This window comes from Triticum aestivum, chromosome 6D (genome assembly GCF_018294505.1).
Source record: "Triticum aestivum cultivar Chinese Spring chromosome 6D, IWGSC CS RefSeq v2.1, whole genome shotgun sequence".
NCBI classification, from domain to species: domain Eukaryota; kingdom Viridiplantae; phylum Streptophyta; class Magnoliopsida; order Poales; family Poaceae; genus Triticum; species Triticum aestivum.
The window spans coordinates 41,864,141-41,890,116 of NC_057811.1; the positions used below are offsets into that span (position 1 = coordinate 41,864,141).

At 43.9% G+C, this 25,976-nt stretch overlaps 1 protein-coding gene across 3 annotated transcripts; it reads right to left on the reverse strand.

The window, feature by feature from the left end:
- Positions 1-824: 824 nt before the first annotated feature.
- Positions 825-16,118, reverse strand: LOC123143383 (protein fluG). Of its 3 annotated transcripts, none has more exons than XR_006470826.1 (17): positions 15,857-16,118; positions 15,011-15,262; positions 7,188-7,455; positions 6,969-7,074; positions 6,629-6,785; positions 5,524-5,572; positions 4,974-5,236; positions 4,668-4,843; positions 4,055-4,175; positions 3,935-3,987; positions 3,720-3,849; positions 3,445-3,590; positions 2,489-2,677; positions 1,953-2,185; positions 1,725-1,864; positions 1,370-1,623; positions 825-1,207 (listed from the first exon to the last, which is right to left on the reverse strand). XR_006470826.1 is itself a non-coding variant. In XM_044562299.1 (17 exons), the coding sequence occupies exons 1-17, from the start codon at positions 16,028-16,030 to the stop codon at positions 1,561-1,563; spliced, it is 2,436 nt and encodes an 811-aa protein (XP_044418234.1). In that variant the 5' UTR covers positions 16,031-16,118; the 3' UTR covers positions 1,247-1,560. The 3 variants fall into 3 exon arrangements, 2 of the variants coding, with proteins under 2 accessions (XP_044418234.1, XP_044418233.1); XM_044562299.1 differs by lacking the exon at positions 825-1,207 and having other exon boundaries at positions 1,247-1,623; positions 7,188-7,303; positions 7,388-7,455; XM_044562298.1 differs by lacking the exon at positions 825-1,207 and having other exon boundaries at positions 1,247-1,623.
- Positions 16,119-25,976: the final 9,858 nt, after the last annotated feature.

Sequence of the window (25,976 nt, forward strand, 5' to 3'; positions counted from 1 at the left end):
TTTGCCATGCCAAAAATACTTTTAACTTTCACATGGCAAATTTTTAGTTTAAGTTGACATTGCAAATTTTATTTTTAGTTGCCATGGCTTATTTATTGTAAGGAGCATGGCAATTTTAATTTAAATATTATGGCAAATGTACATTCTATAGAACATGGCAAATTTTACTATGTAGCATCTTAAATATACTTGTGTAGCCATGGCATTTTTTTAATTTATTTCCATGGCAAAAGTCCTACATTTTTTTCATGGCAAATTATCTAGATTTATGTGTGATATTTGTTGTAAAGTTTTTTTTTCAGTTTTTTAGTTGGTTTCATATTTTTTATGGTTTTTTTATTTACCTAAATGGGCTTATTTTGGCCCGCCAGCACAAGTGACATGAGGGTTTTACTCTTTTTTGCCATGGAAATTTTTAGTTTTGATGGCACGGCAATTTTTACTTTCTTTGACATGGCAATTTTTACTCTATTTTTCCATGGCATTTTTTTACTTCTAATATAATCTAATGCATGAAATAAATCTCTAGATGAACTTCTCTTAGCTGCCATGGGAACATGGCATATTTTGTAGAAAATGTTGAAGATGGTAAATTTGAGTATAAATAACATACATTTCTTGTGCAGAACATGACAAATTGTTGAACAACTTTTTAGTAGATTTCCCATACTATTTTAGTGTACTTACATTCTGGACACATGAGCATGTCAACCTTTTTCATAGCATTGCAAAAGACCATGGCATTTTTTGTCGTGCAAACGAACAATGTATATTTCGTCACAACAACAGAGCTTTTTAGTTCTTATGGGCTTTTTTTTGTACAGAGGAAAGGCCTGTAGGGCTTTTTCGTTTTTATGGGCTTTTTTTGTACAGAGAAAAGACCGAGGACGGGAAGGAGCGTTCGGGCTGGGAGGCCTCTCCTCCCAAACGATTTCGTTCGCAGGGAGCTGCCTGTCGTACCGAACTCCTCGTTCGGTCTGGGAGGCCCCCAGACCGAACGTTCGGTCCTTATCGACGTCCTTTTCAAAACACGGTACAAATGTTGATGCTCACATGCACTCGCCCCTATGAACACACGCACACCCTACCCCAGGAGCATCTCTGAGATACTGAGCGAGCACAACATCTTGAGATCAACAAAGTCATCATAGGCGCATCATAGACCATGGAAACGTCTCATCCCACTGAACAAACACCGATGAAAAATCTGAAATAAATCAAGAAAAATGTGAGCACTGGAGCGAAATTTAGGACTTGATCCCTGGTGGGTGACTGGTTCCACCACAAATAACCTAATCAAAATATAATTCTGAAATTTCAGCCAGATTCAAATATTTTGTGCTACCAAAATCTTAACATTGGTCTCTACCACTTATTAACTGAAAACGTCGGAGAACTGCAAGTGCATTGCCGAGATCCATCAGCAATCCGTGGGACAACATTATTCATCGGCATACATGTGAAGTGCCGAGAGCAGAGCAATGCCTAAAAGAAGAGCAGTACGTTTTCAACCCGATCGATCATCAAGCAAGAGTGCTCGATCTCGGCCTGCAACTACTGCTAGTAACGGTGAATGAGATGGTGGACTGCCCCTGGGTTCTTAGCGTAGTGCTCGATCTCGGCCTGCAACACACACAGGACAACATGGCGGATTATTAAGACTAGTTATATCAAGAGCAGATGAAAACAGTGTACTGGAGAGCGTGTCTACTGGTAGTAATTACCTTTCGCATAGCTATAACAGAAGTCACAAGTTTGTCACCCATCAGTTCATGAAAAATCTTGTCCGCAGCAAGTGCCTCCACAGATCCAAGCAAGTCATGCGGTAGCCTCTCGTGTGAAGCGCAATCTGCAGGGTTCAGTTCTGCAAGAGCCAAGAGACACATTTTAAAATGTTAAACTTAAAAAAAAATGTTAAAAGATCAAAAGAGCAATGAGAAATTAGTGTTTACCAGTTGGTGGAGGCAACTTGAGGCCTCTCCTTAGCCCGTCGATCCCGGCAGCGACAATGGCGGCGAGGCCTAGGTGAGGGTTTGCGCACCCGTCGAACGACCTAATCTCGAAGTTGCTGACAAAATCAGGAGGCACGCCAGGTGGGCAGGAGGTCCTCAATGGAGCCTCCCGGTTCTCTTTCCCCCAGCAAAGATATGCTCCAGTGAATGTGTTTGGCTGAATTCGGTCGTAGCTGTATATGCACACACAGAGAAAACCATCATCGTGCTCTCTTCTTTCGTAAACAAATAAAAAGCCTGTGATAAAAAATCTAGCTTTGCTAGTTATGTATTTACAAAAATATTTAGGTTAGTAAGCCTAAAAGATCAATAACTTTGCCATGAAAAGCATTTTCAGGATCAAAAAAATCATAAATATCTAGCAAAGAGTAGTGATCGAGTATTCGATCGTATTGGAGACTATATATACAAAATCTTCTACTCCCTCCAATCCATATTAATTGTTGCTGATTTAGTATAACTGATTAAACTTGTACCTGTGTGGGTGAGGGGCAGTAAATGCCAGTATCGATGGAAGATGATGATAAACTCCAGCAAGGAACCGTTCACCGGTATTTGACATCCCATGGTAATTATATTTATTTGAGCCCATGAAAACATTTTGGTCATTCTTCCATAAGCTCAGGTGCACATGACAACCGGATCCAAGTTCATTTAGGTCTGGTCTGGGCAAATGAAAACATTGCATCATACTAGATACCAAGAACACAAGTTCCACATTATTGTGTCGTTCCGCAGGTCGAAACAATACATGCTTGATGATTTAGCTAGCTGGTAAATAGGTGTAGCTCAGAAAATTTGCGTGAAAGTAAAACATTTGGGTGGCAGCAGGGTTCAAGAAATTATCTGGTATTTTTTATAACTAGCCTAGTTGCAAGGCATACTGATGCCCCCAGAAAACAATCTTGGAGCATCTGCAATGCAAAGTGCTTAGAGAGGTTCTTATAAAAATAAACTATTTTTTAGCACCGGTGTTTATTTCTGAAGCATATGTGCCTAATTAAGGATTTGTGCTCCTTCATAAGCATCAGTGCTTTTCTAAGCACCTCTCTAAGCACAATGCATTCTAGATGGCCTTATCAATCAAAACTAAGCAACTTAAAGATGATTGTGCAAACAAAATATAATTTAAGCAAACCTAGGCAAACTATTAGTTTGTCTGAAAGCTTTCGGGCGATAGTGGCCGATATTTTTCGGTTATGACTATAGCTCATTTCAGTTCTCTTCATATCTTTATTTCAAAATTTTAGTTATTTTACATACAAGCCGATAGTTCAGTGTTCAGTAGTACAAAACAGTGTACCGAGTAAAATCCATTCTCTGGGTAATGCTATTATCACAACAGCGAATGTAGTGTGCACACTTGATATGTGCCTAATTTAACATACACATTAAACAAGATGGCATATTATATATTAATCTGTTGACTTACTTTGGTAGAAATGTTGCTATCACCCCGTGTTTTCGAGCAATGGATTTAATAATTTCTCGGGCATATATCTGATTATCAGCAGCAAGAGTGCACAACACATACTTTAAGGCTATCTCGAACTGCCCATTACCACCTTCAGCATGCATCTGTTATATTTGTGGGAGGAAGAATGTGGGTGAAACCACACAAAAAATCAATCGCTAAATAAGTACACGCAAAAAGGGTAACCAATTTGATTCGAGAAGTTCTTCACATGTATAAAAGTCACTTGTTACCTGCTCAACCACAATGCCTGCAGCTTTAAGACAAGAATGTGCTTCTTTCAGCATAAATGATGCACCATCAAATGCTGAAGTCGAGCAGTAACTGCTATTATCATATGGAACCCAATGTTCATGCCCCTCGCTGCAGGAGTTTTCGGTACAATTAAAGAGCAGATAGATTTTAACATAATTAAGTTTATACAGACTACAGAGTCGGGCAAAGATACCTGAATGATTTTCTGAGGAGATAAAATTCATTCTCAAAACCTGCCTTGACTGTATAGAAAAGACAAATAACTAAGCATCAATAAAAAACATCTACTATATTTTTATGGATTTATTCTTACCACATTGAATTCATCTAGCAGAACTTTTGTCACTTTTCTTAAAGCATTTCTAGGACAGTATTTGGAGGCTTCTCCGGAACCGGTTAGCATGTCAACCATCACCATTTCTTCGTTTCTTGACCTTGTAAGAAGTGTAAAGTGCAATTAGTATAATCCCAAGCCAATTTTATTCCTAAAAAATATTCAGGTTGCCATTGTTAAGACTATGTCTTAGTAAATTCCCAGTTTGTCCGGGTAGGTTCTGAACAATCCGGCAATGCTAATGCCTGATAAGAACTAAGTAATTGCTCCCTCTGTATCAAAATATAAGATTTTTTTATATACAAAGGGAGTATCAAAAAAACGTCTTATACTGTGAATTTGTGATACAGAGGGAGTAGTACTAGTTATATATAGAACAGAAACCATAAGGATATCCTTCGCCGGATATAAGCAACAAATTGTCACGCATATGTACAAGTTGGGGGTGGTTGATCTAAAAGGAAAGTTGGGTATGTGTGAGAGAGAAACAATAATAAAAAAATAAAAAAATGTTCAAAAATTAAGGTTTGACCCAATTTATATAAAAAATAACAATAAATTGTTCAAAAATAAATTAATTAAGGATAATCACCATGGGATCCTCAAAAGTGTTGACATATCTGCCACAAGCCTGATTTCCTCTCCGGCACAAGTAAGGTTTGTCCCAACTGCTGGGGCATCTCTAAAGGAAGTAAACCCCACTGCTGCAATACCTAGACCAACACCCTTGTTCCGTGCAATGCCGTAAAATCTCTCGGCTGGCAAGGCCTGAAAGTAAAGTTTCCATTTCTCATTAAAAAAAGTTTCCATTTCTCAAGACTACCTGCTAAAAATACTAGCAATTCTAAGGCAAAAAAATACTTAACAATGTTTTACGTGGTCAGGAATATATGCTTACACGGCATCTATGTTGACCTGAAGCATCATTCCAGACCATTCGAACAAGGATCACATCATCTTTCCCGAGACAAGACGACGATGATATGGTATTGTCATCAATACTGGTAGTTTTTTCATGGAAGACATTCAACTTGTACAGATGCAGTGCATTTCTTCTGAAGATGTCCTCAACTGCTTCTATAGCTTCCTGAATGGTAAGATCACCATCTTCACATGCAGCTGAGAGGACACGGTAAACGACATCACGTGCCCATTTTGCACCTGTACATCAGCCCAAGCTAAAAATCAACACCAAAAAGAAATAACTGTACGTCTACAGTCCTGTAAACTGAGACGACTTGCTTCCAAACTGTACTAGGAAATATGTATATCAATAGGCTCTGTATATCCACTTTTTTACTATTTTTATTGGTGAAAAACTGAAAATTATTTCTCCCTACCTTGCATAGATAACATTCAATTCAAAGGCCCTTATTTCTGATAAGCATATACATTTGTATTGACATATAACGTTCAGCTTATTTAATACCAAAGATGGATAAACATACCTAGATAGTATGTCTCTGGAAAAGCATATCCATCTGTGCTGAACATGACCTGAAATTAATGTTAAAAATTCCTAGATGTATCAGTTGTAAAGTATATCAAGAAGTGGCAAAATTCAGGTTAAATACATAAATGATGAATAATATCACATGCATCAAATATCAGCATAATTGGTACTCCCTCTGTAAACTAATATAAGATCTTTTACATCACTAAAAGATCTTATATTAGTTTACAGAGGGAGTAGAGTTCTGTTCAGAGGAAATATGAGAGTGAATACTACAGACATGGATTGACAAAAGAAAGTTAGATGTACTGTAAGAAGAAGATACCAAAGATATGCTCTTGAACCTTTGTCTCCAAAGGTTGATGGTAAGCTATTAACCAACAAATACTACTAGAATTGGATTCTCTGGCCATGCCTGCATGTTACTTTTGCCGATGCTATCAGTCAATAAAAGCGTTCTTTATCGGAAAAAGATGAATGCTACTATAGTAATTTGTTAGTTAGTTAATATTGACCCTCCAGTCACAAAACGGGGTTTTGAGATAGATGTAGTCAATTTTTCATTACTTCGTTATCTATTGATATCTGTGTGAGTAATACAAAATTTAAAATTGAGCATCCGGATAAAGTGTGAGTAAATTTGCCTTGAAAAATGTTTTCCCAATGTCTAACCTTACTAGGTTTATAAATATCTTACAGGGTCAAAGGAATTTTGGCACCATGTCGGTATGCACTATGACAGTCGGTAACCAGAAGGGGTGCTACTTTTGAGTTGGTCTTGGTTTCAACAGCATGAGAATCCTCAGTGTGTATTCAGCACGATCGATGAAAAGTAAACTAAATATGTATTCCTAACAATGATCTCAAGTATTCAGTTTTTCTAGAAACAGCCATTCAGAAGACAGGTACTTTACCTTCTTTATGGGAGCTCGCTCCAGGAGCTCTTTAAGTGATGATGTTATTCCTTGAACACTAAGTTTTGGAAATGCAAAGCCAAAATCAAGGTAGAACTATTTCTGGTTTGTGTAAGATGGTTAAAAACATAAAATGAAGCAAATAAAATGGACAATGTATAATTTCTTAGTAAAATGAGGTTCCACCTGGGAGTAAACAGATGCAAGATAGGATCCTTCCCTCGAAAATGGATACGAAGCATTTAGAAGAACTATTTGGCACTTGACAAATCTTTTGTCTTCAAGAACAGCACGCAGATGAAAAAGGGTGCAATGTCGTAAGCCCAGTTCCCTGTCTCCAAACCTGAAATTGCGTGGAAAACATATGGCATATATTTATACTGGAGATTTTATTTTATTTTGAAAAGGAGGTAAAGACCCTCGGCCTCTGCATTGGGTGATGCACACAGCCATATATATACTAGAAATGCATATTAAAATTACACCACTGTGCTTTGATATATATGATTTAAAATGTTGTCGTTACCCTGTATGAATCTGCATTGGCAAATGAAACTCCACAGCAATTTCAAGACTATGAATAAATATATAGTCAAACAGGTTTTTGTTTGTAATCCGAAGAGGCCTCCGAGCTGAAAAGTATGGATGATTAATAAGCTTAATTGCCATCCAATTCTAGTTATTAACTAGTAACACTATTTTATTGGTTTACACATTTGTATCTCCCAACAAAAAATATGCTTACTTGCTAGCTCCTTCCGAAGACCATCCTCTGCATCCACCTTGCTAACACTTGGATCAATCTCTAAGCCACTTCTATGTGCAGCCATGCTTTTCAATCCAACAATTTTGTTGGCAACTGTGAGGAATTTGTTAAGGGTATTTACAGAGTTCAAACAAACAAACACACACACACGCGCAAATATCCGAAATTGTGTAGGATATGATTTGAGCTTCGCCACAAATGCTTCAGTGAATGAATCCAGTGTCCAGCTTGATCCAACAACTGACTCCTGAAATATTATTCACTTCATCACTATTTAGTCAAAAAACACTTGACATTATTAATGTGACTCAAGAATTGCAGTAAAAATAGATTGACATAGTAATGTAGCGAAGATCGCTCTTTAACTAGGTAACCAATCTGTTATTTAAACTCAAATGTCATGTACGTCAATCAAAAAGTTCCACTATGAGCCCCCTTGTGGGTTTGGAAGATTAGTAATAAGATGATTAAGACACTGATTATAAGTAAGTGTTGAACAAAAACTTAGTCCCAGGTTCTAGTTGGGACAGTCATCGATGGCACATATCAACATTGAATAGGGTACGATTGGGCAAGTGCACCACACGCCCCCCCCCCCCGCGTCGTCCGCTCGGGCGACTCGGGAGGCGACTAGGGTTTCCGCCCAGCGCCGCCACACCCTCACCTCCTTCCCCCTCGTCGCCACACGAGGTGGCCGCCGGCAAGCCTGCGCGGTCGCCGGTGACGGTGGCGGCGAGGCCCTTGTCGCTCCGTTCCTGGCGTAGGACTCCGGATCTGGGGCGGCGGCCCTTGGCGTGGCGGCGGCGCCCTCCTGGCTGGCGGCGTCCGTGGGTGGTCCTAGCCGGCGTTCCCGACCACGCGGGTGGTGGGACGGCGGCGGGTGGTGGCTGTGGCGTGGAGATCCCCTCCTCGTCAGATCTGAGGTTCGACTCCCCTCCCCTTCAGCTCCCTATTCCCCGCCGGTTCCAGCAGCTTCGGTCGCCGGAATGGTGTAGATGGGTGCCCGGTGGTGCGGTTTTGGGACCGTGGGAAACCATTGGTCGGTTGGTCCGGCCCGGCGGCAGCGCCGCCCTTCCTCCTTGGAGGTGCAGCTGAGATCCCAACCCTATCCACCCCCGTTCCCCTCCCGGGTGAAAGCCCAAAATCCTTCTTGGATTGGGCGGTGACGGCGCGCTGCGCGTCGTGTCCTCCTTGGAGGCGCCGCCTGGGGAGTGTGCGTTCGGGTGAGGGGCGGCAAAGGTGGAGTTTTGGGCGGCTCTGGTTATCAGGTGGCTGTGGTTGGTCTGGCTCGCAGGGAAGTCTGTCCCCGCTCCCCTCAAGTGCGGTGCTCCTCGGCGGTGGCGTGTTTGGCTCAGCTCCGGCGGTACGGCATCTGCGATCCGGCGGTAGGGGATAGGGTTCCTCTTCCCGGCAGTAGCAGCACGTCCCTCGCCGTGGACGCCCGGTGTTTCTCTTCAGCGGCCGACGACTCCTGCTCCTCGTCGTTCTGCGGCCTCTCCTGGTGTCCTTGCTGCTCGTTCTTCAGTGGCTCCTCCCGGTGGCTTTCCCGCTGTTTTTTAGGTGTCCTAGGTTGCTTCGGTGTGTCAGATGAGGTGTGCTCATGTCCTAGGAGGTTGTGCTCTGTGACTGTTCCAGGACTCGAGGTCGGCATCACTCCTGCTCTAGGGTGAGCGTCTCTCATGTCCGTCGGCGGCGCCTTTCGATCCAAGGCGAGAGGGAAGGGTCCCTCTACGGCGAGAGCGAAGGAAGATGCTTAGTTTCCTCCTACCTTGGAGTCGGTCATGTCCACAACTCCACTCTGTTTCTGCAGGTCCTCGTTGTGCTCACGCTGCTCGCAATTCTTGGTTCTTGTTTGCTGCGGTCGGCGGCGTGTACTAGCTTGGGCTTCCTCTTCTTTTTGTTTTGAGCTAGTATTCTGCGTTGAGTTGTAAGCTTCCTAGGGTGCTCCTTTGTATCGTTCGGCCGATGTGCTTGTTGTTGTGTTGTAATTCCTGGCCGGTTGATGGCTTTGTTAATTCAAAGCCGGGCTCATCGCGAAGATTAAGGACATTTTCAAGATCTTTTGGTGGTCTAGTTATCATATTGAGTAACATCAAAATCATACTATCAAGGTAGGAGCTTGGTAGTAGCAAGCAACGTGAATTCATGCTAAGTGCTCAGAAGAAGTACTAGAGAACACTACTGACTAGTGTTAGCCAAATAATTGAGTAGATGTGAGAGTTTGTTGCCGGAATGTTGGTTCGGGTGCAATTGGAATCAATGTGAGGGTCAGTTGTTTTTATTAGAGTTTTGCTCGGGTTGTTAACTATTGAGTGATTTCTGTTTCATACTTCCATGGCTATCACGAGGATTTAATTCACAAGTTATTTTTTCTGCGAATACACAAGAGCTTGCATATCTTTCATTGATATAGGAAGAAGCACCCCACCCCGCGTACTACGATAGCAAGTTGACTAGTCCTTTGGCACCGTCCTTCTCCCAGGAGCGCGCCTCCTCTTGGATCGCATGAGTCAAGCAGGTGTGAGACTGTCGGTGGCCAGCCGTCGAACACACAGGCGTTCCGATGGGTCCAGATCGACCGTAGCAACCTGTGGATGGCCGAGTAAGCAGAATGGGAGGCAGGCCACCAGTGAAGAAAAAGGTGTGGCTGGCCGAGCCCATGAGCGAAACCAGGTGAGAACGCCATGCCAAACCTGCCAGACAAGGAGATGATGCATCTACTCCCTCCGTTCCTAAATACTTGTCTTTCTAGGTATTTTAACAAGTGACTACATACGGAGTAAAATGAGTGAATCTACACTCTAAAATATGTCTACATACATCCGTATGTGATAGTCATTTGAAATGCCTAGAAAAACAAGTATTTAGGAACGGAGGGAGTATACAATAGCTTGGTCGCAAAGCGGGTTGTAAAGCTGACCATGCTGCGCTGACAAGTGTTATGCAGTCATGGGTTTGTCTATCAGCGTTGCGACTCACATAGGCCATGGGCATACTACAAGATGTCTCAATCCACTAACCAGGCCCAACAAGAAAGCATCACGGGCTTATAACATGTCATGGCCAAAAATCAAACTTGTAATATAATAAAAAAATTGGGACAGCAAGAGTGCTACACTTTCCACACTATTCTCTTACGGGTTATTTGCCTTGTTTATATCCTCCCCCTCCCCCTGTAATAACCTGACTTATTAGGGATGATAGACTACTCATATCAATAAGAAATTTCTTCTTTTTTGATAGCCCATTAAAAAAGAAAAACTTCAAAGTTGAGTGTGCTCAACTTGGAGTAATTTCAGGATGGGTGACTGAGTGGGAAGTTGGTCTCAGATGCACATGAGTGAGTACAAAGTGCGCAGGAAAGACTAGTATTGATCTGTGAGGCTAGTCTAGATCCCGCCAGGAGTAACGACCACCGACGGGTGTGTTCGAGGCATTATAAGATGGTATCAGAGCCGACCCTCGCGGTTACACGGATGTTTGCGCGTCAGGTACGCGGTTATGTTGTGCAAGACGTTTGTGACCTGTCATGGCACACGGCATGGCACATGTGTCGGACTGGACGCACAGACGTATGTGCCAAGAGGGAACGTTCCTGTGGGCCGACGAGGACATCGGTTCCTCTGAGTGGGCGTGTATGTAATAGCCTGACTTATTAGGGATGATACACTACTAATATCAATAAGGAATTTTTTTTCGGGAGGCCATTCGGAAAGAACTCCAAAGTTGAGTATGCTCAACTTGGAGTAATTTCAGGATTTGATCTATGAGGCCAGTCTAGATCCCGCCAGGATTAACGACCACCAACGGGAGTGTCCAGGGTGTTAACCCCGCCCTCAATATGTTTACGGAATGACTAAAACTCAGTCGACTGATTTCTTAGGAAGTCTCAGTCGATCCCTCGATTGATTTTTCTTTTATGCTAGTTGCTTGTCACGTATAATCGGCCTGCTAGAATGATGCGCCGGCCGGCCTGTTACTTTGTTTTTGTCTGTTGGGTTGTGAATGGAAACAGACCATGCAAAGTGCAAACTGTGTTGTCTTGTTTTTTTAGTAGATCAACGTGTGTGTCCTATCTTCCCCTATATCTTCATGTCTTAATCAATAAACATTTTTATTTTCCTCCACGATGTGGGGCGGTGGCCCCCCCCCCCCCCACGTGCCCTTCCACCGCTAGCAGGACTACGACGACGATGGCGGCGGTGGCCAGGAAGAGGTCACCGTCCAGTAGGTCAAGGTTTGCTCATACTATAATATTTGGTAATGCGATAAACTATTTAATCTATGCGCCAAGATTCGTGCAAATTTGTGTTGCATTTCCTTTTTCCGGTCGCAACATTGTGTAATATTTTTTTCAAAATGGATTGAGCCAATTCATTTTGGATTTTCAGGTTAGTTTTCCTTTTGATTTTGTTTGTTTTTGTTTGTTCTTTTAAATTTATTAGCTATTTTCATTCTTCTCATTCTTTTCTTGTTCTCTTTTCTCTCATAATTCCTTCTTTGAAATATGTTCGTGTGCTTTTTTCATTTTTACTTTTTGGCTTTTATTAATTCTTAATTGTTCACATTTATTGTCGTCAATTTTGTAACCATACTATCAGCTACATGTACATCTATCCACATGCGACTGCACACATCATATCCGCGTGTAACTATGTTTTTTTATTAATTCGTTATTCTTTAGCCTCGAAGGAAAACTTTACAGTATGCATGTCCGTTAATCCATGCACAACTAAACACATCTTACTACACAAGCAATTGGTGAAGGAGTGGCCTTTGCGTATATTACTCTTTTTTTTCCTTTCTTCGTCTGGAGAGGGGGCAGTTGCATGTTTGTCAATAGGCACGCAACTGCAAGGGTCGTCCCCAACTACAACTGCATGTCTTCGATGCAACGGCAACTCAACGATTTGTTTGTCGGGAGAGGGGGATAGCTGCATGTCTATCAATAGGCATGCAACTACAAGTGTCGTCCCCGAGTGCAATTGCATGTGTTTAATGCGACTGCAACTTTGTGATGTTTTATCGGGAAGGGAGAAGTTGCATGTTTGCCACTAGACACGTAACTGCAAGTGTCACTCCCGCCGCAACTCTCTGTTGTTTTGTTCAGGGAGGCAGTTGCATGTCTGTCATTAGGCACGCAACTGCATGCCCACACACCTCGATCCAAACTGACCTTTGTTTTCTATTTTGTAAGTGGGTTATGCAAGAGGGGTACAGTTGCATGTCCGACACTAGGCTTTGCAGCTACAAGTGTCACCCCATCTACAACTGCATGCCTCCCTCCTGGCTGCAATTGATCTTGTGTTTTTGTCGGAGGGCGGCGGGAGAGGTATGGCAGTTGCATGTCCGATACTAGGCGTCGGGAGATATGGGGCCAAATTGCATGTCCCATGCTAGGCATGCAACTGCGTGTCTTCTACCTAGGTCGCAACTGCATGTCTTATAACTTGGTTGCAACTTGACTTCTATTTCTTGTTGTACAGGGAGAGGCGCCACTTGCATGTCCCACACTAGACATGCAATTGCATGTCTTCTAACTTGGTCGCAACTAGGGACCTTTATTTTTTGAGAGAGAAAGAGAGAGGCCCAGTTACATGGCCGACACCTGGCACACAACTGCATGTCTTCGAGCATGGTCGCAACTGCATGTCTTATAATTTGGCTGCGACTCGACCTTTTCTGTTTGTCGGATGAGGTGAGGGGCCAATTGCATGTCGCAGAATAGGCACACAAGTACATGTCTTTTCTAACCTGGTTGCATTTTTGTAAGCGCCTTTGTTTTGTCGGAGGTGGCGGCGGAAAGAGAGTGGGCGGGGGGGGGGGGGGGCAATTGTAGTCATGCAATTGCATGTCTTCCAACATGTGCGCAGTTGCATGTCTTCAAACTTGGTTGCAACCCGTCTTGTTTTTTGTCAGACGACAAGAGGGAGTAGTTTGCATGTCCCACGCTAGGCACACAACTGCATATCTTCTAACTTGGTTGCAATTGGGGCCTTTGTTTGTCAGAGGGGCGGCATCAAGAGAGGGGGGGAGGGGGCACTTGCATGCTCAAATGTAGTCATGCAATTGCATGTCTTCTAACTTTGGTCGCAACTCGACTTTTTCTTCTGTCGGGCAAGGAGTGGGGCCAGTCGCATGTCTTCCAACATGGTTGCAACTCGACATTTTTTTATTTTTTGTCGGATGAGGAGATGGGCCAGTTGCATGTCCCGCGCTAGGCACACAACTGCATGTCTTCTAACTTGGTTGCAACTGTAAGCGGCTTCCATTGTTTTGTCGAAGGGGGCGATGACAAGTGACAGGGGGGCACTTGCATGCCTAAATGTAGTCTTGCAACTGCATGTCTTCCAATATGGCCGCAACTACGTGTCTTCTAACTTGGTTGCAACACGACCTTTTTGTTTTTTTGTCGGATGAGGTGAGGGGCCAGTTGCATGTCGCAGAATAGGCATGCAACTACATGTCTTCTAACATGGTTGCATTTTGTAAGCGCCTTTGTTTTGTCGGAGAGGGCGGCGGCAAGAGAGAAGCATGTCCAACTATAGCCACGCAACTGATCTTAGAACTAGCTTTTTTATTTTCTCACAATGGGGAGTGGCATTTTTCAAGATATTTTGGTCTTTTTGTTATTTTTAAAAAATCATATACAATTTTTTTTGCATTGTAAATATTTTTTTTCTAAAGGAGCCAGAACAAAAAATTAATTTGTTTTTGCGGAAAAAAGAGCATATTAAAGCTGAAATAGTTACTTTTGTGTAGATCTAGGGACACATAAATGTTTGCTGTGGTGGACTGGAGTATCTATAGACGGTGTGTTGCTCTTTTTTCTGTTTGAAGTCTCTGGAATGTGGATCCAGGCTCAACATCTTTCTAGAGGCCACCCCAAAGGTACTGTTTGAACTGAGAGACAAGCGGGGAGAGAGAGAACGGGCGAGGAAGGAAGCCGCATCATGGGGGTGGGCACATCGAAGCTTTCCGCGGCGGAATTCGCCGGTGACAAGATGCTCGGCAACGCGGGCGCCCCTCCAGACTCCAGTATGTGAATTTATTTTCAATTTTTCATTTTTGATTTTGTAGTTTCTGTTTTTATTTCTATTTATTTTTACGTTTTGGATTTGTGTTATTGTGTTTTTTCTAAATTAGTCATGTTTTGGATATTTATCTAAAGAATAATGCCACTCGATTTTGTGCACACGTGGACCACACATTTTTTCTTAATTTGTTTTTCTTCTTTTTTGTGGCAAAAATATGTGCTCAAAGAAATACAAAGACGCTACAGTTTTTTAGAACAGCTACACTTTTTGTATGCATTATGTTTGTTTGAGACACACTACAGTGCAAATCGACTAGGAGAGCTGACACAGACACCCATATATTTGACAGCCCAAATACAAACAAAGAAAAAAAAACAATCTAAAAGAAAGAGAACAAAAAACAATAGGAGGCTGCCCAACGTACAAGCAAGAAAAAAAAAGCCCAACTAACAAGACAAGAAAAAAAAGACAAAAAGAAAGCCCTGTACACGTTAAACAAGCTCAAAGGGAAACGAAGGAACAACAAGGAAATCAAACAGAGCATCTGCAGAACGCTGACATCAGTCGACTTAGACTTCGCGAAGTCTAAGTCGACTGAGTTCTAGACAGACCCATATGTTTAATCTATCCTTCATAGTCAAATATATTGACAAACATGCATCTAATTTTAGAAGAGAATTCCTCAAAACACCATAATCATTCATTACAAAAAATGCCATTCACATCAACAAAAAACACAAATAGCATTAATAAAGGCACACTCACCTCATTAATAATTGTTTCCGCCAGGGTCTCGATTCCGACAACTCTGTAAACCTTGGGAGCAAATGCCTTGTGAGATTCCAGTTCAAGGGTTTTGTCCAATGTGGAGACATCATCTACAACAAGCGCAGATATATTGGCAGCTTGGAAGCATTTTGAAGTGATAGATGACAGGCCTTGAGCCCTTCTGAACTCCTCCACCTTCTCAAGTGAGGGATCACAGTCGTACAATGCAGCAATGTCCCTAAGGCTTCGCTGCATTTAATTAGTATAAATTGGTTACCAAAAATGCATGAGACGGCGAAAGTATTTGCTTAGTGCCACGACTATGTAACACGACATTTGGAACCACGCCACCCTTATTTAAGAAACAAAGAATGTAATGGCACCAGCTAGTAGCTTGGAATTGTCTCACAGAGCACCGCCCAAACGGGAGACGTCACATGACAGCAGGGAACATTTGGCAGGACGCCGCACAAAAAGTCCTCAACACCAGAAGCAAGAACCAGACAAGACACAGCCCCATCAGCTAGCTCGTCTGCTCCTCCGCTCCCCGGCCCATCCATGCCATGGAGTTTCGTTCTAATTCTTTCAATCGAAATCCAGAAAAGCTTGACGTTTAATTTTCAACACTGTAAAAAAAATGTTGAACTCTAAAAGGGAAGCTTGAAATAGGCTTTCGCCCTGCTGCAGATAAATCGCGTATAGTGAGCGAATGAGTATAGTCCGTGGGTTGCAGATGAGTTCGTGCATGCTTTGTGTTTGTGTGACCACAGGGGCTTCTTGCATCTGCGCGGCCAACCATCGGTGCATGCATGCTTATTATCAGGAAATGATACTGGTTAGTACCTTGAAAGGGAGGGAGTGGGGGGCCAAGGCGAGCGCGTCGCCGTCGGCCTCGGAGAAGCAGCCGATGAAGGGCAGGGTGGAACCAGCGGCGACGAGGTCGTGCGCGTGCGCGTCCACCACCGCCGTTTCCTCCGCCGCGCGCCGCAGATCAGCATACTTGGCCTCCATATCCATCTCCTCTCTGGTGTACGTAGGTCGCCGCTGCTGTCTCCCACGCTCGCTTGCTCGGTGCTACTACAGGAACGAAGTAGTTCGGTAAGGTGCCAAGATTGGCCGGTGTCACTCACGGGCTTTCCATTGTATACATGCATACCGACAGACACAGGTGGCCCCACGGATGGATTACCACCAAGACGGACGGCAGAGAAACGCAGGGTAGTCTGTGATCCCAGGAATCTTATCCTCCTCAGCACTATGTATGCCTTCATCTTTTCCTGCGCTTTCTTCCCAGACCTTAAGATCCTGAAGAACATCTTTGCACAGCCCAGAAGTGTAAATTAATCATATAAATATTTAGCGGCCTAATACGTCTTACATTTATTTACAGATCAAGTGAGAGTACTTAAGTACTTGATCCCGTCACTCCTATTTATCTCAAAATGCACATATTGCACCTCACCACGTATGCTATCTCGTCTAACTCTCATCAACCTCACTACTTATATGTTTCTATGTACATGCATATGGAAAAATGGTATTATAATATTTCTTTCAACATATATACATCTCACATCATCAACCCCGCTACTTCTATTTTGTTCTCAACATGCATGATAAATACTACTTATTATTATCCTATTAATATTTATAACTATATAATAATTAAATGCAATAAATCATATTAGTTTTAGTCTTCATTCTTGTATTCAAATTCCAAAACACTGAGTACCATTAAAATAATATATTGCAACAAATCCCGCAACAACGCGTGGGTCTCATATTGTACCATAGATGGTAAGTATCGAAATAAAAAAATCTAATAGGTTGAAAGATTCATACCCAGGACCAGAAAGAAAAATATTGATGGTCGCACTACCTCGTGGATCAGCGTAATAGCTAATAACTCCAAAATTTATGTGAAACTGTTAGAGTACGTAATGGGCCTAATGGCCTGGGCTGGTGGTATAGCCCGTTAGTCTTAGGGTTAATTAGAGATAAGGGTTGCTTGCTTAGGGGTCAAGTAAGCCTTGCTTGGGAGTCAAATAAACCTCTTTATATAAAGATAGGGGATGTATCAATCTAATCAAGCAAGAATTAAGAAGGAAATCCCTTCCATCTTGCCCGGCCGTGGGCAAAAGGCCCCCGGCCCACTAGTAGAAAAAGGGTCAAATGTGAAGCACATTAGTCTCGGTTTGTAACAGAACCGACACTAATATGTCCATTAGTGCCGGTTCAAACGGCTAGGCGGGCGGAGATCTATAGTACCGGTTCGTGGCGAACCTATAGTACCGGTTCATACCACGAACCGGTACTAAAGAGGCTGTGGCCCCACCTTCCCCCTTTAGTGCCGGTTAGTGAAGAGGTTGTGGCAGGCTGTTTTTAGTCCCATCTCGCTCCCCTAACAAGGTTTTTACCACCTTAAATATGTTACTTCTCAAACTATCACAAGCACTTGGTCTTCACTGAACTCTATGTGTAGAATTTGTGGCCGCAATATGATAAAAGTATTTTTGATGTATTTCTCTATAAAGAAATATAAGATCAATATCTAAATGCTCTTATATATCGTTTCTTTACAGAGGGGTATATTTTTACATGTTTACATATATAGCATTTAGATCAATGTACTTTTGATGTATATTTTTACATGTTTACATACATAGCATGTGCAAAAAAGTAGAGAGGGTTACGGCAAAAACTGGATGCACTTCGTGTACAAACTGGACAATCTCTTTCGGAGTATTAGAGTTTCAGACGAGAACTCATCTGTTACACGGGCACTTCATTTTTCTAAACTTATTTGAACTCCAGACTTTTTTCACGTTCCGTATGCACCATTCAAAGCGACGTCATCAATTTTCAACACTTTCTGACGTCATTTGCTATTTTCCAGTCATTTACCGATTTGTTTAGAGAGCTAAATGACCGTGAAATTGAAAATCACTACAAAATGAACTCTGAAAATATTGAAACTTGGCATGGTATCATCATTTCACCCACATAGCATGTGCAAAAAAGTAGAAAGAGTTACGGCAAAAACTGGATGCACTTTGTGTACAAACTGGACAATCTCTTTCGGAGTATCAGGGTTTCGGACGAGAACTCATCTGTTACACGGGCAATTCATTTTTCTAAACTTATTTGAACTCCAGACTTTTTTCGTGTTCCGTATGCACCATTCAAAACGACGTCATCAATTTTCAACACTTACTGACGTCATTTGCTATTTTTCAATCATTTACCGATTTGTTTAGAGAGCTAAATGACTGTGAAATTGAAAATCACTACAAAATGAAAACTATTCAAATTTGAAAACTACTGGCACTAACAGAAAGTTTGTAATTTTTTATACCTAAAGCAAAAGTATTCACAAAGAAAATAAATACAGCAAAAAAAACTACTCCGAAATAAATAAAAATAATACTGTATAAAAAAAATTGCGCATCACAGCGTGCCCTTTAGTACCGGTTCATGGTTCTAACCGGTACTTACGGGTGGTCTTTAGTACCGGTTGGAGCAACGAACTGGTATTAAAGGGGGCCGCTTCCCGCCGATTGGCCTGGCCAAAATTGGCTTTTAGTACCGGTTGGTGGCTCCAACCGGTACTAGAGGTTCTTCCTATATATACATAGCACTTACGAAAAATTCAGTTTCATCTCCCCATCTCCAACCTCTTCGCGACATTGCCGCCGCTCCCGTGTCGCGCCGTCGCCCATCGCTGTCTCGCCCTCGCCGCCCCCGCCGCTCGCCGTCGCCTCCGCCGTCTGTCGTCGCCGTACCCGTCGTCACCTTCTCGCGCCGCCGCCCCCGCTCGTACACACACACACACACACACGCGCGCGCACACACACACACACACACATTTTTTTAACTTATTTTCTGTTTTCTGTTTTTAGATTAATAGAACTAGTTTTTTTAGTAAATGCTTAGTTGAATTAGTTGAATTAATAGAACTAGTTTATTTTTAGTAAGAAAATTTAAGTATCTGAGATTTGATGGTCTAATTAAAATATTACTATATAGAACTAGCTACTTTATTTTAGTAAGAAAATTAATAGAACTAGTTTATTTTTAGTAAATGCTTAGTTGAATTAGTTGAATTAATAGAACTAGTTTTTTAGTTGAATTAATAGAACTAGTAAGTGTTTAATGTTTCACCCATATGAACATAGGAAATGTCGTCTGACGACGAAAAAGATTTCATTATGTGCGAATACTGTGAAGACCAGCACGGCCTATGCGACAGAAATTTCCTTGTTGATGATAGGCGCTTCAGCATCAAGCTGGATGAGACCTTCGAAGTGGATACAGTAAGTCACAACGACAAGTCTTTTTTTTCATAATTAAACATGACTTATGCTTCATTTGCTTGAACTTATAATTTGAAATTTTCACTACTACTAGCCCATCCCCTGCCATGCAAGAATTTTTGTCTTGGATAAGATAGGTTTCAGCGCTATGGAAAATATGGAGGTAAAGAGAGTTTACTTGAAGACCGAGCATGGTTATACTTTCAACGTCAAATTATACAATGCAGACACATACACCTATTTTGAATGCAAAACTTGGCAAGCACTATGCAAGGCTTATGCATTTGAGCATGATATGGTTATCACCTTTGATATTCGTCTGGAAGATGATATTGAAGGTAATAGAGACATCTGGGTCGATGTGCAGATGCCTCCAGTTCTACCATTATGTGAGTTTCTCAACCATATTTATGTCTTCGATATTTTTTATTCAAAAATAGTTGACAACTAATTTCTATGGACAGCTTATTTCCATTCAAACAAACATGTTCGGCACCTTGTAGACAGGACCGTCCACTGTCCCGGGGCTGAACTAAACTTCGAGGAGATAAGTCATTATGTTTCATGGCTTGAGGATCTTGATGTTGTCAAGAGAAATTATTTTCCTGAATTTGCAAATCTTAGTACTCAAAACGTGCGATCAATAGTGATCGTATTGAACTACGGTCACATCTATTTAGGAAAGATGGTAAGATTTTTACTATTTGTCCTCAGTGCATCTTTTGCATACATTAATTTTCAAGCTAAACTTTCATTGCTAAGTATATTACTATACGATGTTCTTCAACAGGGACTCCCGATGACAGTTGTGCCTGAGTGGATCGAGACTAAAGGTCGCATGTCAATGGTTAGCTTACGGCCAAGACATCCTACATTGCACATGAGTGCATTCAGGATTTCTAAAAGCGAGGAATGCTTAATAGTGAAAGATTGGAGCAACATTGTTAACGATCGCAGAGAAGTACTAGGGGCAGCAAGCAGAAGCGCAGCCCACGATTAGGAGACAGGTTCATTAGCATGCTCCAATATGATGAATCAGGAGAGCTATACATGTTCTATGCTATTTTACCTGAGAGAGAGCAGCAGGAGTGATTAGCTAGTTCATGCTCTTAGTACTTGTCCTCTCATGTCCGTGTTCTTCGTCCTGAACTTAATCTCAAAGAGTGATTTGCTTTTGTGGTGTTACGAACGCTTATAATATCATGACCATGTTGAACTCGATGATATCTTTGCTTCTGGTACAAGTGAATGTTTCTTCTTTAAGCTAGTGTTGGTGGTGATTAGATAGCGGTAATGACTATGATGATTGAATAGTGGTAATGACGACTATATATGATGATTTTTAGCTAGCTAGTTACTGGTGTTGGTGATGATATGATACAAGAGTTTTTATATTAATATGATGATGATGATGATGAGTTATTATATCATTTATGAAAGAAACCGCAAATTAGTTTCAACTGGATGGATCCTAGCTAAGTGATCAAGTGATCACTTAGCTAGGATCCACATGCATCCAATCGAAACTAATCTGCGGTACTTTCACCTAATGATTTAACAACTCATTATAATGTAAAACAATCATTAAATTAAATTGAAAACACAAAATTAAAGGAAAAACAAAAAATAAAATCAAACCCCCCCAACATTTAGTACCGGTTGGTGTTACCAACCGATACTAATGGTCTACCCGCACCCGGGCCTGTCTCGTGCCACGTGGTGGTAGTTTAGCGCCGGTTCGTGCCGAACCGGTACTAAAGGGGGGGTGGGCTTTAGTCCCCACCCTTTAGTGCCGGTTACAGAACCGGCACTAAAGGCCCTTACGAACCGGCGCTAGAGCCCGATTCTGCACTAGTGGCCGGCCCTCTCGCGCCCTCCCTCTAGCAGCACCATAACAATTTGGTATCACCTAGCTTCGGTTCGATCATGCCTTCACCGCCGCCCAACCCGTCTCTCCCGCTGCCGGTCACCTCGTCGCCTCCGGTGACCACCACGACCGTCGCCCCACTCCTGCTCGCGTCGGGATCCTCCGTCACGCCCGCCCCTGCCGTCCTGACCCCGGAGGAGGTATCCAGGGCGCTACGGGACCTAACCCAGGCGGTCCAGGAGATCCGCCTGTTCTTGGCCGGGTCCTACGGGCCGCACCAGGCTACGCCGCCGTGGCAGCCGCCGCACCAGGCGGCCTCCGCCGCGCTCGCCGGGCCGCTGCAGCTGCCATCCACCGCCCCACCCTGGCTGCAGTGGCAGCCGCCGCTCCTGGCGGCCTCCGCCGCGCTCGCCGGGCCGTTGCAGCAGCCGTTGCAGGTGCCATCCACCGCCCCGCCCTGGCTGCAGTGGCAACCGCCGCTCCTGGTGGCCTCCGCCGTAGCAGCCGCTGCCGTTGCCCGGCGTGACACCGCAGCAGCCGCTGCAGCTGCAGCCGCCCCCGCCGGTCAGCTCCGGCCCTGCATCGATCGCGCCGGCGGGAGTCCCGATCCACCAGATCAAGTTCCCGCCGTCGCCATCACCGCTTTCCCAGGGCGTCCCCATCCAGCAGATCAAGTTCTCGCCATCCCCGTCAGCGCTTCCGGCTTGGATCGCTACCCGCCACGTGACGGCGGCGGTGAGGCTGCAGGCTGCTGCGCGCGGCCTCCTAGCGCGTTGGCGTGTGCGGGAGATGCGTGGTCTGCAGCTGTCGTTCCTCCCAGGTGTCCTTCACTGCGCGAAGGACCTCGATCTCGTCCCCACGGACAACGACCTCAAAGTCTGCGACATCGGCGGTTGGGGGGCGCAACCCTCCTCGTCATTCTCCATCGCAAGCCCTCCACTCTTCTTTGTGCGATGTAGACCAACAGCCATCCGGCGGGGAGAAGGTAGGGTCTCACCGACAGGAGCGCACCGCGTAGCACCACTGCATTCCGCCGGCCGCCACGAGGGCGCCTCTGCTGGTCGCTCTTGCGACCTCTTCTAGGTGGCCATACACATGCACTCCTTTTGTCCAGATGGTGTCCATGGGATCCAGGTGGCTGTACACGTGCACGTCCGACGTGCGGATGGTGTCCGCTTTTTGTTAAGGGGTCCAAAATAAATCGTCCCAGTCCATTTCAGGTTGAGAGTAATAAAACAAGCCGAGATGTAAAAGGCTTGTTTTTAGGTGTTAGGTTTGTGTTGCATCGAGTCATGGTTATAAGTTGGTTAGGCTGCAGCTTGAGGATAAGCTGCATGTCCAGGTGGGGTGTAGTGTTAGATTACGTAATGAGCCTAATGGCCTGGGCTGGCTGTATAGCCCATTAGTCTTAGGGTTAATTAGAGATAAGGGTCGCTTGCTTAGGGGTCAAGTAAGCCTTGCTTGGGAGTCAAGTTAACCTCTCTATATAAAGAGAGGGGATGTATCAACCTAATCAAGCCATAATTAAGAAGGAAATCCCTTCCATCTTGCCCGGTCGTGGGCAAAAGGCCCCCGGCCGGCCCTCTCGCGCCCTCCCTCTAGCAGCACCATAACAGAAACATGTCTACTATCCCAACATAAAAGTCGAACAACTTAATGGTCACCACTTTGATGATGTCCTAGAAGGACTTGAATTAGATGACCAGGAGCCCATTGGGATCCGGAGCCAATTGGCTTCATGTTGAAAATAGCGCTCCCGATCTCATCTCTCCGGAACTCAAGTTTCAGGTCTAGGTTGAAAGAGTTCGAATTTTTTCCCCATCTATCCAACAAGTAGGGTTTACCCTCCCCCCGGGCCTTCCACTAGAAGGAGCTCCCAATAAAAGCCATATATGTGATCTAATGGCTTGGGGCTCCTCAATCAGGGCTTTTCCCCCATTTGCAATAGCATTAAAATAAGCCATGCCGGCTTCTCCATTATGGATATAGATTGCTGCCAGTAGAGCTTCTCACCCTGGAAGATATCCAGACCAGTCTATCCTCGAGTGCATAAAGATGAAGCCATTCACAAGGAATAGGGCGGAGGAATCAAAAACCCGATCGAGCACTGCGATTCTACCAATGTATCATTCCTAACTCGGAGGCCCCTCCCAAGATTTCTCCCACACAACCCACACATAAATTGGCAGCTGCTCTTTGCTGTAGTGTTGCCAAACGTCAGTGGTTATTGATGGGGACCCGCCTCCGCTACCACCAATTGCACGTCTAGAACTTCCTTGAACCATTGCTATTTGAACTAAAAGACTCGAAGTAAAACCAATTATACCTTGCCTGAGACACCTCCCATGGGCCTAGGAGAACTGTTGAATGCTTGGAGCCAATCGGAGTGATAGCCTGAAGGGCACAAAGATGAAACTAAAGTTCCCAATCCACGTCACGGAGGCTCGATCAAGCATACTAGGGATAGGATCCAACTGACGGCTACTCCACATGTATTGAGCCCCCACGCACGAACTAGCTCTCAAAGTGCAATATTCGCTATGAAATCATTAAACATGTGCATAGAGGACTCATCGATGTTGGTCACGCTTTTACCATTCGAGGATCAAATCAACTTGAAATCTACGACCACGACCATGACCAATAGAATATGGCATTGGTGTTCCTTGTCACCTATCTCAACCAGGAAGTCGCCGACCGGCTATGATCTACGAGGCCTTACACTACAATCACTTCCCATCTGAGGTGAGTAGATTGATGAAGAAAGCTTCATGCTCAGGAAGAACTCCTCGGGGTACATGTCTTTGACATCGAAAGTTTCTTCCTTTACAACCAAGAGGATGCCTCCCAAGTGTCCTACCGCCGAGAGCCATCGTCGTAAGAAATGATGGTGTCTCGGTCCTTGCAGCTCAAGGATGGTGAAGTCTTGGTGTCCCCTAAAGATCTATGGTGTCCATGTTCTACCAGTTCATGTATTCAATAATCTGCCACCGCCGAACCTCCTAGCCAAATCCTCGGATGTTCCAAACTAAGGATTTGATTGAGGCACTATTGAGGAATGAGACTGCTTCCTCTCACCTAGGAAGATGTTGGTCCCCAAATGAAAGGGTTCTAGCAAGCAATAATTTCCCTCAAGTGACCTCAAGGTTTACCGAACCAACATGAGCTAAGTTGAAACAACCAATGATCAGTATTTTTTGATATCCTGGAAGTGCCCAAGGTTTAGTTGTAGCCTTTTCGAAGTAAGAGTATCGATCCCACATAGAGCACATGAATTGGACTTTGTCTCTTGTAATGATTTATAATATTATGACTTGCAAGTTAGTTGCGGAGCGGAAAACGGAAGTTTAAAATATTGCAGGGTATTACGAACACGAAAATAAAGTGGAAGAGAGAAATAAAAGAGCGTGATACATAAGTAATGATTGTTAGGATCAATAGGTATAAAACATTCTCAGAAAGTCTTGATTCCGCGTTAGTACATATTTAACATGACCAATGCCTAAGCATAATTTGATGTCGGTTTCCTTGGCCACTTTATATATTTCTACAAGTGGGCGGAGTCAAGTACAGATACATGCATACATGCAGCAGTCCCGTATCCCATATGCCACTATCATTCATCCATTGTGGTTAGCGAACCATAATTAAGGGTTTCCCTGTGGATGCACCTAATGCGGTCTCCTTTTATCCCCTATTGCAATGATCCAGAAAGGAGGGAGATAAGTATTGTCAGTATCGGCCTCTGGACAGTTTTCGAGGATAGAGTTGATGCGGAGCATCCTATGGACATCACCAAGTCAAGAGTCCATTTGGCAAGTGACACGTGCGACATCTACTTCACATACATAAAGGTGAATCTTCTCCTTTACACGTGTTCACTTGACCCCTTTGAGGATGGTATACTACTTGACATTCCTTCCGTGTGCATGCATAGGTATTGTCGGAGCTTCACACTTAGCAAGGACGAGTTCATGTGGAAGAGAACATCTACACCATCCAAGAGGGAAGCCTGGAAACGGAGAAGGAAGCGCCAAGAAGAAGGCAGCAGCTCCCAGGCGACCCCGTGTCCACGGGCCCCTCCGACCCTGTGCCCACGGGCCTCCTAGGCTGGCGGTCCTGAAGACCCCGTGCGCATGGGAGTGTACCGTGCCCACGGGACCCCCGTGTCCATGGGCCTCACGGACCCCGTGCGCACGGGCCCTTGCATCAGGTCTCTGGATGCCCCGTACGCACGGGCTCCACTTACCCCGTGCACACGGGGCCCCCTGTGTGATGCTGCGGGCTTTGCCCTTGTTTTACCATTTCGCCCCCACTTATCCCTCTCTTTGCCTAGGACTATATATACTCCTTCATCTCCTCCATTTAGAGGAAGCTAAGAATAGACACAAATCATAGAGCTTAGCTCATGTACCTCCCCTTGTGGGATTCCTCTTTAGAGAGAAGACTCCATTGGAGTACAGGACCTCCTCTTGGAGAAGCTCCTTTTGGAGATCAAGCCCTCCTCTTGGAGAAGGATCCCCATCATAGGATCATCAAGACCTCATCTCCTTTGGATTTGGGATGAACTTTACCTTGTATCTTTCCCTTTGTTGTTCTTGTACCTTTGTGGATCTTGTGTGATTGTGAGTCTAGTGGATGTGTGATTGGACTTGTTCTTGAGTGTTTTCTCTCTTGTGTTCATCTTGTTCTTGGGGATTCCCCCTCCAATTCGTGAAAGATCTTCACTTAGGGTTCCACCCTACAACATCTTGGTATCTAGAGCCAGGTTGATCACGAAATT

What these genes read in the sequence shown, in the direction of transcription:
- LOC123143383 (XM_044562298.1), bottom strand. Translation starts at nt 16,030, where the DNA reads ATGGATATGGAGGCCAAGTATGCTGATCTGCGGCGCGCGGCGGAGGAA. An exon ending in TCTTCGGAAGGAGCTAGCAA is followed by an intron (nt 7,075 to 7,187) that starts GTAAGCATATTT and finishes CATACTTTTCAG; the next exon opens with CTCGGAGGCCTCTTCGGATT. An exon ending in ATAGCAACATTTCTACCAAA is followed by an intron (nt 2,678 to 3,444) that starts GTAAGTCAACAG and finishes TCATTTGCCCAG; the next exon opens with ACCAGACCTAAATGAACTTG.